Source organism: Stegodyphus dumicola, chromosome 6 (assembly GCF_044657685.1).
Source record: "Stegodyphus dumicola isolate Sdum_Otavi_A_Nest chromosome 6, ASM4465768v1".
In the NCBI taxonomy this organism is placed as follows: Eukaryota; Metazoa; Arthropoda; class Arachnida; order Araneae; family Eresidae; genus Stegodyphus; species Stegodyphus dumicola.
The window spans coordinates 220164644-220181927 of record NC_140773.1 but is presented as its reverse complement, the minus strand read 5'-3'; the positions used below and the strand labels follow the sequence as shown (position 1 = coordinate 220181927).

Below are 17284 nucleotides of genomic sequence, written 5' to 3'. Positions count from 1 at the left end.
GTTGCTTTGACGCCGAAGGACCGCCACTGTTAAAATGGCTACCTACAGTCACGACTGTCACTGCTGCCACGTACTGTGCCACATTGCAGAAACTGAGACAGAATATCAAGAACTGCCTATGTAGCATGCTCATTCTCATGTAGCAAACATTGTTACCACAATTCTGCTGGGAGGTTCTCGAACATCCTTTTACATCCTGGACCTCTCACCATGTGACTGCCACATCTTTGGTCCACTCAAGAAGTCTCTGAAGGGACAGCAATTTGCCGACGATAATGAGGTCCAAGCTGCCAATTGAAATTAGTTCCATAACCAACCTCGGAGCTTCTTCACCCAGGGTATCCATTGTCTTGTTGTCTGCTGGGACAGTTGTTTCAACCTATAAGGTGACTTTATTTAGCCTATCTATTACATCTGTACTTTCTTTTGTATACTAATTTATATTAATATCATTAAAATATTTCTTAAACCGACTGTAGTACCATTTGCATTTGAGCAATCCTTATATATTGTTCAGCAGCTCTTTGATAACTGTTTTGATTGTCTTGCTAGTTCATAGCATGAAAGTATGAAAAGGAAGTCCAGTTTCTTGAAGGTGCCTCATAGTTTTCTGGTAATCATCTGGAATTTTGACATAAATTTTTGTTTTTCCACCTTTTATTTATGCTCTGATTTCCTCACATATACTTGTGATTTCATCGTGAAACGTTTTTCAATGTAATTTCATACTGGAAAGCATGATTGGCAGGATTCTGCTTGGTTTAACAGTCGGTGGTCCTGGCTTTAGTGACTATGTCTTGTCGTTATTTCTGTCATCATCATTTCAGCATCATAGTAAGCTACCCAATAAGAATGCAAAAAGTTCTTCGAATCACATTTTTGAGTTTAACTCCAGAACATGAACTTGACACAGCAAATATATGGTTTAAATTTTTTCACATTTTGCAAATGATCTGTATTGGAGCTTAATTTATTAATTTCAGTAGTATCAATTTTATTAGCAACAGTGCTGAACTGAACAAAATCATCCTGTAAGGTTTAAGTGATAAAATTGCTGAACACTGCTATTCATCTTAAATTTATACTTCGTGAATATGCTGGCAGCTTAAAGTTTATGCGATTTCCCTCATGTTTAGTGTGAATGTGAGCTGCTTTCCCTTAGTTTCACAGGAAGAGAAGTGGCCTTTGCATGCTTTGCAAATAGTCAATTAACCAATGAAACAGTTTAACAAATTGAGACAAATCTCTTTCCCTGACAACTTGATACTGCTTAATGCTATTATTTTTTATGTCTTCTGAATGTTTTTAAGTGCATTACGTGTGTGGATTTCTTCTAGAAATGAGCTAGTGAAACTGTTTTGTCACTTATATTTGACACTGCTTAATGTTCAGTGAAATTCACTCTGTATTAAAAAACATAAATATAAATAACTTAAACATTTAACAAGAAAAATGTTAATGAGAAAAATGTGGCAAATGAAACAGCATTAAATGAGAGCTGATTGCATAAGGTCTGCTGGAAAATTCTGCCCAAGTGAAAGAAAATTCAACATTTTTTATACTTTTAGTAATATTAATTGTGCATTATAATTTCTGTCATTACTTATGGCCTGTTACCAGCATGATGGTTAATTTGTAAATAACATTTCTGAAAAATTTCTTATTATTAGAGTTTCCCCCCCTCCCGTTTTTCATTAGTTTGAATTAGGTTTCAAAAGCTTGTAATGCTTTAGTTCTTGGATGTCCCACCATATACATAGCATTATCAGGTTCAGGCTTAAGCTTGGTTTAGAAATGGAGAGGGCAGGTAGTTTGGACTCGCAGTATGTTCTTTTCTAACAAGTTTTCATAGATCTTTTCATCACCAGTTATCATCCTGTCCAAGAAGGGTTTGTTTTTGTTCTGAGTAAGCCTAGATGTTTATATAATGACTTGATCATGCAAATTTTTCTTACTTAACTCATGAGCCACCCATCTGGAATGTTTATAGACCAATCCTAGTTTCTGTGTTATTTAAGTTTGATGTAAATGTTTTTTTTTTTTTTTTTTTTTTTTTTTTTTTTTCCAGTTTTTATGAAAATATGACATGGTAAGTTAGGTTTCAGTGAAACTTAACTTTAAAAATGATTTGCATTGTGGTCATAATGATGAATTAAATATTAACTTTTGAAGAATTTAGTTGTTAGTATCTTTGAGGATATTTTGCTGTAGATGAGACAGCAATATTCATTAATGTTGGCATTGTAAAGTAGAAAGTTAGTGTGTTTGGAAACATAAAATCAAGCTTTTCCGTGGGAATTTTCATTTCTTGGATTTTTATCAAATGATAGAAATATAAATTTTCCATAATATCCTGTAATACTTAATTAATTATAATTGCAGAAGCATTTGTTTAGGTATTGAAAAATCTGTGAAGTATTTTTAAAGTGCTCAGATGAGTGTTACCCTACTGTTATTAGATGATATTTGGTTTGCTTAATTATTTGCTATCTTCCAATTATAAATTGGTCTTAAATAACAATGCAGTTCTTAAATGCAATAATGAGTGTGCAAAGTTAACTAATTAAAAGTTTTGATTTCTTTTCTTTTTTTTCTTTCTTTTTTAAAAAAAATATAAATTCATCTTTATTTTCGAAAGTTTAGAATTATTTTGGGAAATTTCAGGTAAGAGTAATTTAAAAAAAAAAATTAAGTATTGCATTTAAGTGAATTTTGTTTAACATTACAATTGGCAGAAAATTATAATTTTATGCACTTTTTAAAAATTGGTAAACTTAAATTCTTGAAATTTGAAAATTTTCTTTGTCATATTTGTGAAAACTTTAATTTTTGATTTGAATTTCTTTACATATATCTATGATTAAATTGAATAATGTATACTTTCTCTTTGCTTTTTGTCTTCCATAGTGCTTTGCAGTCAGAAGAAGAAATTCAGCAACGTAGTCTTGAGTCAGCACAAGAATTCAGACGACGTGTTCATATAAGTATTGATCATAGTGATGAAGTCAATGATCATTCAAGGGACAACTTTGAAATATTACGAAATGTAAGTGGGTTACTGTTGTAATAGTTTTTATAAATCTGAGAAAAGAATGGACATTTTATTTTATCGAAGACTAACATTTGTGATTCATCATCTTAGATTTTGGTTTTTTCCTCTCTAAGAAGTAAAATGTTATATGAAGCTGAAGATTGTTTATATAATGTATTATAAATTAGTTCCTTTTTCTTTTTTTTTTTTTTTTTTTTTTTTTTTCAGATATAAATAAAAGTGAAAGAAAACCTAAACTTTACTAAGCAAATTTTATTTTTCTAATTTACTTAATCATTGTAGTTTATATCTGTGAAGTGCACAAAGATTTTTTGTGCAAATGCGAAAAGAATTTAAGAAATTTCTGTGCTTTTGAGGGCATAATTTTATTACAGTTCAAAATAACTTAATTAAGTGCTATTCATATTTTTAAACTTTTCTTTCAATACATAAACAAATGTAGAATAAAATCCTTTTTCTCTTAATAAATTAAATGATTCTAAAATTGATATATCTTGCTTTTTTTTTTAAATTTAAAAATGTTTTTGAGAATGTCAATTGAATGATTGTATTACTGAGTTGTGAAAGTATTTTAACTATGCATTTTATATGCTTGATATATTTTTGCCTGCTTTTTCTCTTGCACATTTGGCTTACTTTTCTTGCATGGTAAAGCTGATATTTATGGAACTGCTTAGAATCCTTTTCTTGCATGTTTTTGAATTGTATTTTATTACATTTTTTGCACTTAAGTCATTGATTCTTTAATGCAATGCTTTTACAGTAATTTTAACTCTTAAATTGAACAGCTTTAATGCATTAGAATTATTAATCAATAAAAGAAGGGGTAGACCACTAGAAAGTTACTTTTTTTTCCGCAGAACATAATAGATATGAATTTTCAGTTATTAGATATGTACAGAGAAGTCAAATTATCTTTTTGTATATGTCAAGTAGATCTGTAGTAATTATCCAGTATATTTCATGGGGACTCGAGTAAGAAGTATTTTTCCTTGTATTTAGATGCTAGAAGCGCAAAGACTTGACCCCAGTGTCAGACGACATTCCATGGTAAGTGTTTTGTAGTAAGGGATATAATTATCTTAACATTATATCTTCAAAATGATTTATTTTTCTACATTGGTTTTGTATGCAATGGAAAAAGGGGAAAAATATAGTAATAAATTATTTTCTTTTAAAATATGCTTATCATAATAGTACCATCTTGAACCTAAAATAAAAATGTGATATGTAATCCCATACAGTCATAATGAACATTTTGTAAATTTAAGTTCGTAAGCTTTACTGTTTGAAATTCAGCATCAATAAATGTAAATAATTAAAACTTACCATTATATGGTTTAAAATGTGGTAGGTAAAAACATGGGCAGTGTAATCAATACAGTGTAGTTGTGTGTTGTTGTGTAAATCATTGAATTTCTTTAAATTTTGATTTTGTTTATCAAACTTATAAACTATTTCTGTGCCAAACTGCACAGATCACTCACAAAATCTAAAGATTAATTACTGACTTATTTCTTAATCCCTACACCCCCCCAAAAAAATTCTTATAACATAATTAAATAACCTCTTCTAATTAAAATCCATAAATTTTTGCCACTGCTGGTGATGAGAAAATTTTTACAATTAAGAAAATGTTTTTTCTTTGATGATTTAGCTTTCTTATAACAGCAGAAATATTGCTACAATTTTTTAATGTCATGAGAATGAAAATTCTCTTTTATTAATTAACACAGAAATGAATGCAAACTTAGTTTATCTTCATATAAAAAGTGTACTGAATTCAGATTGGATGTAGACATAACTGAAAATGTAATTATATAACAAGCATATTGAATTTTTTCTTTTGAATTAAGAATTGGTAAAAATTTTTGTTACTTAATGCCATTCATTACTTGTGTTATTTGTATTAACTGATGTGAATTTTGAAATACCTTGCACCATTTATACATTTCTCTTTTATACATCAGTTCATCTTGGTCCCAATTCAATCCTATTTATTTTAATAGCATTTCTTTTATGCATCATATAATGTTGTTTATTCCTCACTTTTGCTTGAGTTACTGCATGTGTTTTACATTGCGCAGTCCCACCATTTCCCAGAAATAGAGATAGGAGAAGGGAACAAGGGCATGAGATATCACAGTCTGGCACAGGAGTTGAAAGAGAGTTCATAAAGAGACAGGTTACATGGAAAAAAAAAATAGTTTTTTTTTTTTTTTTTTTTTTTTTTTTTTTCTCTTCTGAACAGAATACTGTGTTAAATAAACAAGGTGAAAACAACTTAGCTGATTAACTGACAGAAACTAAATTAATTGACAAAAAATTAGATTAACGGACAGAAAATATCATGAAGGCAAAAGGCACTTTTGTTAAAATTCAAATCTTTAAAAAAAAAATAATAATAATAATAAGAATGCTGGTTTGATGAAAGTTGAGTTAGCAGAGAAACTGGGATTACTGTGACAGCACTAAAAATGGTGATAGAATATAGATAGATAAAAATGGTGGTATTATGATAGGGGAAAAAAAAAAAGTCAAAGAAAGAGTAGAAATGCATGGACAGTCTGCTTAAAAAAAACTGTGTGTTAAAGATGGAAAGTTTTCTGAGGTTGAAGCCATTTTTCTAAAATTTTTCATTCAGTGTCTTGCATCCAGTATTCGAGGGAATGGCCCCATTTTAATCAAGCTTTAAAAAAAAGTCCCCTGTCCAGACATATAAACGGTGCTCCACTGTATATATATCTGATCAAAAAACACCAGATGAGTATCAAATACATATCAATGAAAATAATTGTGTTTGTATATCATGTGGTGTGTCACAGTGCCATAACTCATTTTAATGTAAAGTTATAGGGCAATTACTGCTGCATTTTGTCCGAACAATTTTTTTTTTTTTTTTTTTAGTTCCAGTTTTTTAAGTTATGTAGCAAATAAACTCATAGACAGCATTTAATTTTTATATATTAATAGATATGTACTATTTATCAACATAGGCAGATAGCCCTCAATTGCTTTGCCATAATCAAATAAAGCAAAAACAAAACTATTTATGAACCTTGTATGATCAGACCAACAATATGTTTGAAGAGTTTTCGTTCTGGTCTTGTAGTTAAAGATTTCAGTACATTACTCAGGAAATATGGGAATATATTAATGTTTTTAAACCTTCACCTGATTTTGCAGTTGCATATTTTATTCTAAAATATTTTGCATGTTTTTATTCATCAAATATGATAAACGTTGTGGCATTTAAATGTAAAAGTTCATTATTCCCCATTTTATGCATTTGTTAACTATTTAATTCTCAAGATTATCTTGCATGTGAATAAATAATTACATCTGCATGTTTTCCTTACATCTAGCTTTTTAAATAACTGCCTTATTTGATGAATACATTATAATTTGGTTGATATGTAACGTTTTTAATAAAACTTGCAGTTTTATTTTCAATCTACAATTTAGCTACAATCATAATTTTTAATAGTATGTTTTTAATTATATGGTCTTATTTTTAATTTATAAGGGACATGTTAATGAAAAAATTAAAATTTCTGGTCAACAATTTTTAAAAATTTCGTTATCAAATGTAATTGTCTAAGGATAGTGTCAGAATTATTTTTTTAGTGCTATCAGTATTTTTGCATTAATCCATATTGCATTTACCATCAACAAAACATGATTCTATTTTTTAAAAATTTATATAGTTTGATGTGTGAAAGCTGGATAAAAAATAATGCATATATACTTTTGGTCAAAAGTCATAAATCTCTATGCATTTTACTTAGTCATTAAGCATATAACAGTCTAGTGATAGGCTCATATTGGTCTTTTAAATAGCAATACATGTTTTTTTTTGGGGGGGAGGAGTTAACAGAATCTCAGTGTTTAAACCAACAGTCATTAATAACTGTCATGAGCATTTCATAATAACTGAATAGTCATAATAACTGTCATGAGCAGTTTGTTTCTCATATGTAACAGAAATATGATCCAGTTTCTGTTAAAAGGTTCTTCATGACCATTCCTTTGGCAGATAACCTTAGTGTAATGATAGGCAGATAACTATTAAATTAATGTTTGTTTGGCATGTTATTGTATCTTAACCTTAGTATTCTTTATTTTAATCTATAAAATTAAATCTTATCCAGGTATGCTTAATCAGAAGAGACCTTATATGAGATTATCTGCATAGCTGTAGGGTCTTACTGTTTAATTTCCTTTTGCTTGAAATGAAAACATTCTTGTTAGCATTATTTTCAGTATGGAGGAAAGTTAGATATGTCTTTTTTGAGGAAGTCAGCTATACAATTTGGGTATTTAATGACTGATTGAGAATAGGTGGCATGCATAGAGGTCTGTGATTGAAGACCTTTGACTGATAGTATTTGCGTATGAATATATTTATGTTTGCTGTTTCCGTTTATACATGTGTTTGTGTGTATGTGCATGTATTACTCCTAATATTCTTAATAGCCTCTTATTTTCGCGCTTTTAACAGAATGCAGTATGTTGGACACTTAATTATACTATCATCTGTGGCATATAATGTAAATATATCTTATTAACTTATTACACCTATGCTTTGGGTAAAACAAAAAAATCTGGGTGAATTTATCATTGTGATCTGGAAATGAGTCTGTGATACTTTTGAAGTATGAGTGTATTAGAAATACAATACACTTTTCTTTATTTAGCACTTTGAGATTATGCACTTGCCAAGTGAAAACATTCTCGTTCATACAGGGTTCATATGGTCCTTAAGAGTCCTTAAAAGTCCTTAAGTGTTTTGGAATCGATTTTTGGTCCTTAAAAGTCCTTAATTTTGGCCAAAATTGCCAGAAGGTCCTTAATTTTAATCATCTGAAATTTCTGTCTGTTTACGACTGCCATTTTGGGTGTGAATTAGCATTTTGCAGGAATATTTTTGGCGATTCACTGACAAATATGGCTATTTTTTTAATGGGTTCATGATTTATAATTTGTTCCTATTTGTAATATAAATAAGGGTGGGATACTCGAGTTTCTGAGCAAGAAGTGAAATATAAGCATTTCAAAATTATTTCATTTTTTGTAATGAAGAGCTCTCAAACAACTTTCCGCTTTTGGAGATGTGAATTCTTTTATTAAATGGTTCTAAACTTGGCAATTATCAACATTTTGGCGATTTTAAGATCGGTTTCTATAGAAAATTTTTAATTCCGAGATGTGGGAATTTTTTGATGATTTTTTAGAACATTCTAACATTGATAAATTTCATTAAAATAATGGTAATATATTGGAATTATATTTAAGAAATAACATTAAAATAAAGCATTTTTATTTTTCACTGTCATATTATAAAGTTCCATTTTGGCCACATATACAATTTTTTGAATCTGAAAAATAAGCAAGGAATAATGCTATAAAGCACAGTTTATGAAATAGTTTTTAGCAAAAGCAAAATAGCAATGTAATTAATTAAAAATGTCTTTTTAATTTTTTCACGGTAAGAATTTTTCCCATTTTTCAGAATGATTAGAATTTTCAGAATATGCATCAGTTTTCTCTATAAAATTAATTTCACACTTTTTTTTCCTCCAATTTTTTTCTAAAAACATTTATGGATTTTTACTGTTACAGAACTGGTAGGGGTAATTTTTCGTTAGGATTTTAGACATTGAAGCTTGGAAAGTTGAGAAAGATTTCAAGGTAAATTTATAGACCCACGATTCTAAAAGATTCTAGAAAAATGTGATAAAATGAAAAATGTCTCCATGGTAGTAAAATGCAGTTCCTTATATTTTGAAAAACATCTGGAAGAACAATGAAAACATAATAGTTGAATGTTTTACTTCTGATTCTAGAATCGCTTTCTTAACATTTTTATCCTTTATTTTCTCTAATTTTTACTAGATACAAACATGGAAAATATCAAAAGTACTTCTAAGATTATCATATGGACAAGCATTATAGAAAGGAATTTTTTTATTAATAAAGAAATTGAAAACTGACAATTCAAAAAATTCATCTAATATGTCTTAATGCATCATACACAGAGCTGGCGCTAGGCATTTTGCCACCTGATGCAGTCTCTGTGGATCCTTAATTCTGATGCCTGGTACCTTTCTAAATTCTGCTTTCAGTGCCTGCTCTAAATTCTAAAAGTTTTGCCATTTCTAGATTTTTTTGCTCAGTGTGTCTCTAAATTCTAAAACTTATGGCACACCAGCTTTGTGACCAGACCTTACCATATGTATTTCATATTTCTTCTGAATGTTCGTATTACTAAAGAAATAAAATTAGAAGCTTTTTCCATACATTCTAAATGCATTTAGTCTTTTAGAATAACAGAAGTCTTTAATTAAATTGCAAAAATTTAAAGTGAAAAGGAAACATGTTGAAAAAAGAAACTAAATATGTAAAGAGAAAGAAAATTATTCTTCAAAGATATGTATAGTTATTATTATAATTAATGTAAAACAACTTATCACCGCTAATGCTTTAGTGGCTTAACCTTAAAGTATATTAACTGAGTTACAACCCCTGGAACTCTACACAAAGCTACGACACTAACAGCGTCAGACAGAGGTCAGCTAACTTTCAAAACTTGCTTAACTGTGCCTGCATCAGGCCTTTCAGATTTGTTCTGATCAGCAGGTTTCTCTATAGGCAAGCAGGAGTGGTGACAACAGCCAGTCTTTTGTTATGAATCATGCTGATTATGATTTTAATGCTTATTTTAACCTATGCTGCTTGACATAAAATCTACTTGCTATTTACTAAACCTGTAGACTGAGCAGGTATGTCACATAATGAGACATTTAAAAAAAAAAAAAAAAAAAAAAAACTATTAATAAAACGTAACTAAAATGTCACATATCTTCTTTCAAATATGTCCAGTTATTATAAGTGTAAAATATTTAATGCTACTTGATAAATTTCATAAAATTAATTTTATTCTCAAACATATTAATAATTATGTTAATTAAGTTATGTTTAATAATAATGCATCCTACTCACGTTCAGGCATAGATATATTTTTAATTGAATTTACTCAATTCCCATTTGCTCATAGATTCTTAATTTTTTTCATTAATGGTCCTTAAAAGTCCTTAAAAGTACTTAATTTCCGTGTGCAGAAATGTGTACGAACCCTGTTCATAGCATTTGATTTTAACATTTTTGTCCTCCCATGCAATAATTATCACTTTGCATTAAATTCAGTGTACTGTAAACATTGTAAAATATGACTTCAAAATGAAAGCAGTTGCTGTGAGCAAATATTCGTAGAAGGAAAAGTTTTATGGAAAAGGGAAGAATGGGCTTATTGTTTTGAGTAGAACTAACTTCTTCATCATATTCATCAGCTAGTTTTATTTAGCTGAATCCCATTCAGTGTAATTTTCATTTGCTACATAATTTTTAAGGACATTCTGAAAGTTGAAAGAAGAGAATCTAGAGAGCTGAGATTAATGATTACAATTGAAATGCAGAAAAATTAAGTCCTTTTTTTATTCTTATTCTAAATTTAATTAAATTAGTACTGTGCTGAATCTTCTGTATATCGTTTTTAAATCAGACTCGCAGAATAGAATTTTTAATGTTAATATAAAGTATATAATTCAAGCAAATAGCAAAAGTATTGAGAGCTGCATGTTGCGTATGTGAAGAGGGTCCCCCCCCCCCCAAATTTCAGTTTTAAAAATCTAAGATATAAATACAAGAGAATTTTTGATTACAGGTCCTTTAAAGGTATAAGCAAGATTATTCATGCGTGAAATTGCAATGCTGTGCATTTTCTGGTATCAAACATATTTCAGCAGAGGTCTTCAAATATTTTGCAGAGAAAATCATCCTGTGGCCTCTTTAATACAAGTATTATTTGCTGTATGCAGCTTTAATATGTGGAGATGCAAAAAATCTAATTGTTTGAAGAAGTTATTAATCTGTGCTGAGATTCTGTCATGAAGTGTTGCATTGTACTCTAGAAATCTGGGTACTAAATTATGCAGGAATTTATTTTGCTTTTCATTTTTTATAACCTTAAGATTGCTAGAATGATTTCAAGGTTAGTGAAGGAAAAAAGTGAGCCAAGTATTTGAAAAACCCATGAAATATTTATGCAGATTAGTGGTGATAATGCTCAGAGGGTTAATAATGCAGGTATTATCCTGATATTCATTGACCATTAGTGAGGAAGAAGACAGTTTTCATTTCGCTCTTAATTCATATTATTAATTTCCTCTTATTTTTTTCTGATATTTAACTTTGCATTTATATTACATTTTTCTTTTTAAAGCCTACAAATAGTTTAACAAGGCAAAGCAGCTCAAATCAGTCATCATCTGAAGGTTTACCAACAGGATGGTCCATGCAAGTAGCACCCAATGGAAGAGTGTTTTACATTGATCATAACTCAAAAACTACAACTTGGGTAAGAGATTGTGCATGAGCTATTATGTTATATGCTTTTACTTTTTATTTTATTTAAAAGTTGCCTTTTCTCCAAATTGTGTTAATTAGTCTGTGAAGAACAAAAAATATAAGAAATTGATAAAAGTAACCAAAACACTCATGATCAAGTAAAATCAAAAGAGAAAAGAAAAACCACAAAGTAAAACATACAATTAGGCAAAGCAACAACTGTTTATTTTTTGCCAAACTCAAGCTTGTTGCTTTGCGTAATTGTATAACCAAATAAAATATTTTATGTAGAAGGGAAATAATAATTGCCTGTAATTTTATATGGGGTAAGTAAATGCATATTTGTATGGTATACATATAATTAAAACTTATATGTAGTTTTAATTACATTACTCTGACATTGAACTCTTAATATTTTTTTTTAATTGATAGGGCTCAAGGTTTCATAATATGTGTAATAAATAATTCAGAATAGACTGCAGTAGACTTTTTAACATGCTTTTATAAGTTTTCTGTGTGTGTCAGATTTAAATATTAATAATTGCTTATAAATGCATTCATGAATATAATTTTTAATTAATAAAAGAACTGGTCCCTATTATTTTCCCATTTTGCATTTTTAGTTCTTTTTTAAAAAAATAAAACAGTGAAATTCTTATTTATTATTTGGAAACTTTAACATAATCAAAGTATGTAGTGAATGTTAGGGTTTTAGTGTGTGAGAAAGCTAACATAGAAAAAAATGAAAGAAAGTCTACTCTGATCAATTTATGTTTAATATATAATCTAAGTAAAAAAGTGTATTCATATACAAATAAAAATTTGTTGCATTCTGAAAAATAAAAAACAGAAAATTTAAAAAATAATGCAAGAAAACAGAAAAGACATGACACTAAGTCATATAAAAACAGTTGGAAGTGAATTACCAAAAAACATGAAAAACTTGGGTACCTAACTGAAAATTGAGAGTAGCTGTGATTTACTATAATCGTCACACAGAATATTTTAAACATAAACAAAGCAATAATAATAATTTTTAATTTTAATTAGTTTTAACAAAAAATAATTTTTAACAAAAAATTGTAACTAACAAAAAAAGGGGGGGGATTTTTTTTTTTAAATTCAAAACTCTTAAAGCTTGTTTATGTATTGTGTTATTGTTATTTAAATATATAATTTAATGCTTTTAAAGTTAAATATTCATTTATTTAGAAATGTGTAAAAATAATTTCTTTTGAAAGTTATGACTAGATTGTGAAAAGTATGTAAAACATAAGGAAGAATGAATGTTTTTTCTTATTTTGATTTTAACTTTATGGAATGATCTAGAACAGGGGTCTCCAAACTTTTTAGCCCGCTGGCCACATAAGCTTTTTCATGAAGCTTTGTGCGCCAAGACCTAGTTAGTTCATCAAACCATGGCGATGTAATTATGGTGAATCATACACATGCTTTTAAACAAGGCAGCGAGATTTTTGCAGTTGGATCTACACCACTATGGTAACATAAAGATACTTGTTTGTTAGACTTTCTTGCTGTTTTACCTAATGTAAATTTCTTAAGACTGTTTAAAAATTTGCAAAAATATTTGTGTCTTAATATCAGAGATTTCCCTAAGTTGCAATGTAACTGCATTTACATTCCCATTGTAACAATTTATTAGTGCATTTTATTTTTGATCAGATGCAAACTTTTGTTCACAGGCATTTCCTATTTTGCATAAGTTTTGTGGGAGGGAAAAATCACCAAAATTAAAATAAACATACACCAAAATTAAAATAAACATACAACAAAAATTCAGATTTAAAAAAAAAAAATCATTACTTAAAATTTCTTCAAATGAGCCTGTTATGAAACCAGGTAACGATAACACATAAAACCTTTATTTTCATAAAACGTATGACAGCAATTTTTTTAATACAGTATTACGGTTTTTCACGAATTATAAATTTAGGAACAGTTGTGTAATGTTTACAATATGCTTTATAAAGAGCATTTATTTATAGATTAGTTGTTATATAAAAATAGTTAATTTGTAGGTTACCATGCTTATTTTAAATTTTATAAAATTATATAAAAAAAGTCTGTGGTGGACCGGATTGATAGTGCTTGCGGGCCGTAGTTTGACTAGTGGGAAACTCCTGATTTAGAACTTCAGAATTGTTTAATAGGCTTTAAAAGCTTTCTCTGGTTTCTTCGAAAATGCTTTTTGTTGTTAGTTAAATTAAATAGCAATATTTTTTATATAGGTTAAATAATGAAAACAATGGAAAATATGTATTTAGTTTTTAGTTCAGATTCTGTTAATAAAAAATTATATTTATTTCTGACATGAAATGATTATTTATTTTATGAGCTCGTTCATTCTGTATTGCTTTTTTTTAATGAAATTAATTTTTTAAAAAGTTAAAACATAAAAATTTCTCTCTGTAATATGTCCAAATTCTAATTATAAAATATAATTAAAATTCCTTTTGGTCTAAAATTATTTATGGCTTTTCATTTGCAGTCGTACCTCAGTATACATCTGTTTGGATTTGAAAATTTTTGTTTAGTATTTAATATTTGTTTTAAATACAACTCCATGAGTCACAACACTCATTTACTTCTTTTAAGACAATGCTACAATTTTCATGAGTGTCAGGATGCCTCTTGTTCTATTTAGTAAATAAACCATACTATAACTCCAAGTTTCAACTAATTTTCTTTTTGTGGGGTGGGGGGGGCAGATTTTTCTAAATTCATTAACAGTGAGTTTTAGGAAAGTTAATAGAAACTGTCAAGCAACAAAGAAAATTCTTAAGATCACCACAGGGATGAAAAATGAGATTGTGTAAAAATATGAAGATAGCATAAGTATACGAGAAGCTGGACCCCGCACCGTACCCTTATGTAAGTAGCCAATTAAATTAGAGTTCTCGGTGACATCAGATTATGGGCATGGTCTTTTGTTACTCGACGCGATGGTCCTTTCGCGGTTCTTTCAGAGATTCTTTGGTTCTTTGCTTTCGCCATTTTAACTAGTGACTTTCTCGTAGTTGTGTCGTCGAGTAGCGATTGAGTATGGCATGTCTTCGGAAGAGCATGTGCTTTGTATGTACTGCGAAAAGAGTTTGAAAAATAGGGTACAACTTAGAAAACATTTACGCAATGTGCACAAACTTTGAAGTGAGCTGAATCACATTAAATGCGGAGAAGAAGGTTGTTTGGAAAGTTTCTCTACATTAATGAATTATAGAGAGCATTTAGAGAAGCTGCATAAATATGAAAATATAAGTAAAAGTTTAGATCTCTCATTCCCATCAAGACAAGGTTTGTTAATCCGCACCGTACATATATTTGAATACGTAGTGGAAGTAGTATTTTATTTTTTTATCTTATTTTTAAGGAAAATAAAATTATTGAAAAAAGGTTACATTTTCTCCTTTGCCGTGTTTGATTACCAAGAAAAAAAAAAAAGCATGTAATAGGTGCTGCACAATGAATCATTGCTGAATTTTTCCGCATCATAACGATGTTATAAATTTATAAGGCTTTCTCTTCATCTGTTATCTATAATACCAAAAGACAACATTCCACATGTACGTTACAAAGTTTTTAAAACACTAACATAACAGTTTTTATGCTGCTTGAAAATAATTTATGGTATAAATTCATCACTGAATACATTTTAATATGACTGTATAGTTTTCAGTTTCATTGTCTTAGTTTTTAAAAACTGAGTACCTCTCTGTTATCAGGAGCAGATTCAGAAATGTATGTGTGTGTATAGACACATATAATGCATGAATACATGCATTTCTGAATCCAATTCAAATAACCGAAGAGTACAAAAAATTGATACCAATAGATAAATTTTCTTACTGGATATGATGCAGGGGTTATGAAGGAGATTTAATTGTATTCTTTATTTTTTTTTTATCCTTTCATTCACCAAAATGTACATACCATTTCACATTGCTTCACAATTTTCTTATCCCATATATTTTGCTTTCTTTTCAGATTATTTACTTAATGTGAATACCTAAAACTGATCATACGTAGATTTTTATTATTTGCATTCAATTTTTTTTTCAGTACATTTACCTTTCAGTCTACATAACATGTTTTATAGATTTTAAAGAATCAAACTGAATAGATATGTTCTCAAAACATTTATTGAAAATCGAAAAAAAAAAATTAACCTTTTTATGATATGTGATTTTCTCTCTTATTATCACAAATGTGAAGTTAGTGGACTAAAGAACGTACTGTCTAACAAACGTTTTCCGCTTCATATTTGTAATTTAAAACAAACAACAAGAGAGAAGTTTTAAGTAATCTTTAGTATATTTCCAAAATAATCTTTAATGGAAGAAAAGTGAATGCTTTTCTTTCAACACATTCTTGTTTCCTTGTTAATATAGTGAACCCACAAAGAACATGATTTTGCATGTATGTGTATCCATTTAATTTGTCCACTGCGAGAATTCCAATTATGTTGTGGAGTATTGACAATATTGTGATAGCTTTTTTTAATGGCTAGTTTGAAAATTCATTTATTAAAAAAGTTAGATATTACAAAGAGCAGCAAAATCTGAACTGTAATGTTCTGCTCTCCACCGAATTCAACTCCCTTAATCGAACCAATGGATCAAAAAATCAAAAACATTTGCAAATAAAGCACTAGACGAAAGAAAGCACACTAATGGCATTTTTGAAAGTAATTGAACTTAAGATACAATATAGAAATGATTAAAGTCATATAGGAATAAGTGAATTCATCAACAGTTAATGTATTCTGGCATCTCCTCTGACCAGTCAACAATTTTAAAGGATTTCCATCAAGTGAAAATGAAGCCTAGGAAATCATACAAATTGCAAAAGCAATAGGCAGCAAAGGATTTTCATATACAGAAGAAGGAGAAATAGAAGAATTAGTCAAAAATTATGATTTTGAAATAACAAATTAAGAACTGAATGATCTTATAATAGCAGCTGAACTGTGAAAGCAGCAATAGAGAGGAAAATGAAGTGCCTTTAATGTACAATAAGTTAAACAAACTGTTAAGTAAGGCATAGGAAACGTCCGATTTTTGTAATTCAGATTGACCTAAATGACGAAAGAAAAGGACACTTTATGAGAGGAATTGAAGAATTGCACTCCTTACCTCAATACATTTAATGAAACATTGTCCCAAGCAAAAATCATCAGCTATTTAAAAAAAAAAAAAAAAAAAAAAAAAAAAAAAAAAAAAACTGAACTGTATCAGATACCTATTAATAGAAATTTTTCAAATACCATTTGTTTCAGCTTTCCCTTTTAATTACAATAATATTAAGGTTTATATTAATTATTCATCCTTTCTTAATCTGAAATACACCTAAAATGTTTTTTTTCCATAGCAGCTTATCTTTGTGGAATTTAATTTTGCCATACGTGCAGTGTGTAAATGACATGACGTCCTTGTTTGGCCATGGTTTACTCTATGCATATGCTTTTACAATGAACCTTCTGGAATATTCCCACCCATGGTGCCAGATATTTTTTTTTTTCTGTGCAAGCAGTTAGTTATCTGAAAGAAACGATGTTCAATACAGATATTGTCCTTGGAAGTATTCAAAAATCAGGTTTTAGGATTAGTTTGGATTGATCAGATAATGGCAAAATGCATCAGGCTATCTACTTAAAGACAGAGATATAATCATGGGGGAAGGAGCCTCTCAAGGGAAGCTGGTTGTAATAATCTTACACATTTAGAAAATTATGTGAACAGCTCTGCAGTTTTCATTTTTCTGGGATTTGAACTGGATCAAACTACCAGTGGCTGCTTGGATTTGTAAATA

The 17284-nt window shown here is 29.1% G+C and overlaps 1 protein-coding gene across 4 annotated transcripts in view; it reads left to right on the top strand.

Annotated features, from left to right (window-relative positions):
- Nucleotides 1-17284, top strand: part of Nedd4 (E3 ubiquitin-protein ligase Nedd4) — a 143548-nt gene that overhangs the window by 66586 nt on the left and 59678 nt on the right. For 3 of the 4 annotated variants that reach the window (XR_015041836.1, XR_015041838.1, XM_085819547.1), the window contains exons 9-11: nt 2908-3046; nt 4055-4102; nt 11334-11468. Coding sequence is in view for 1 of the 4 variants with exons in the window: in XM_085819547.1 (XP_085675673.1) it covers nt 2908-3046; nt 4055-4102; nt 11334-11468 (322 nt within the window). In the remaining 3 variants the exon portion in view is untranslated. The remainder of the gene's footprint in view (nt 1-2907; nt 3047-4054; nt 4103-11333; nt 11469-17284) is intronic. The other variant, XR_015041837.1, reaches the window with a different exon arrangement.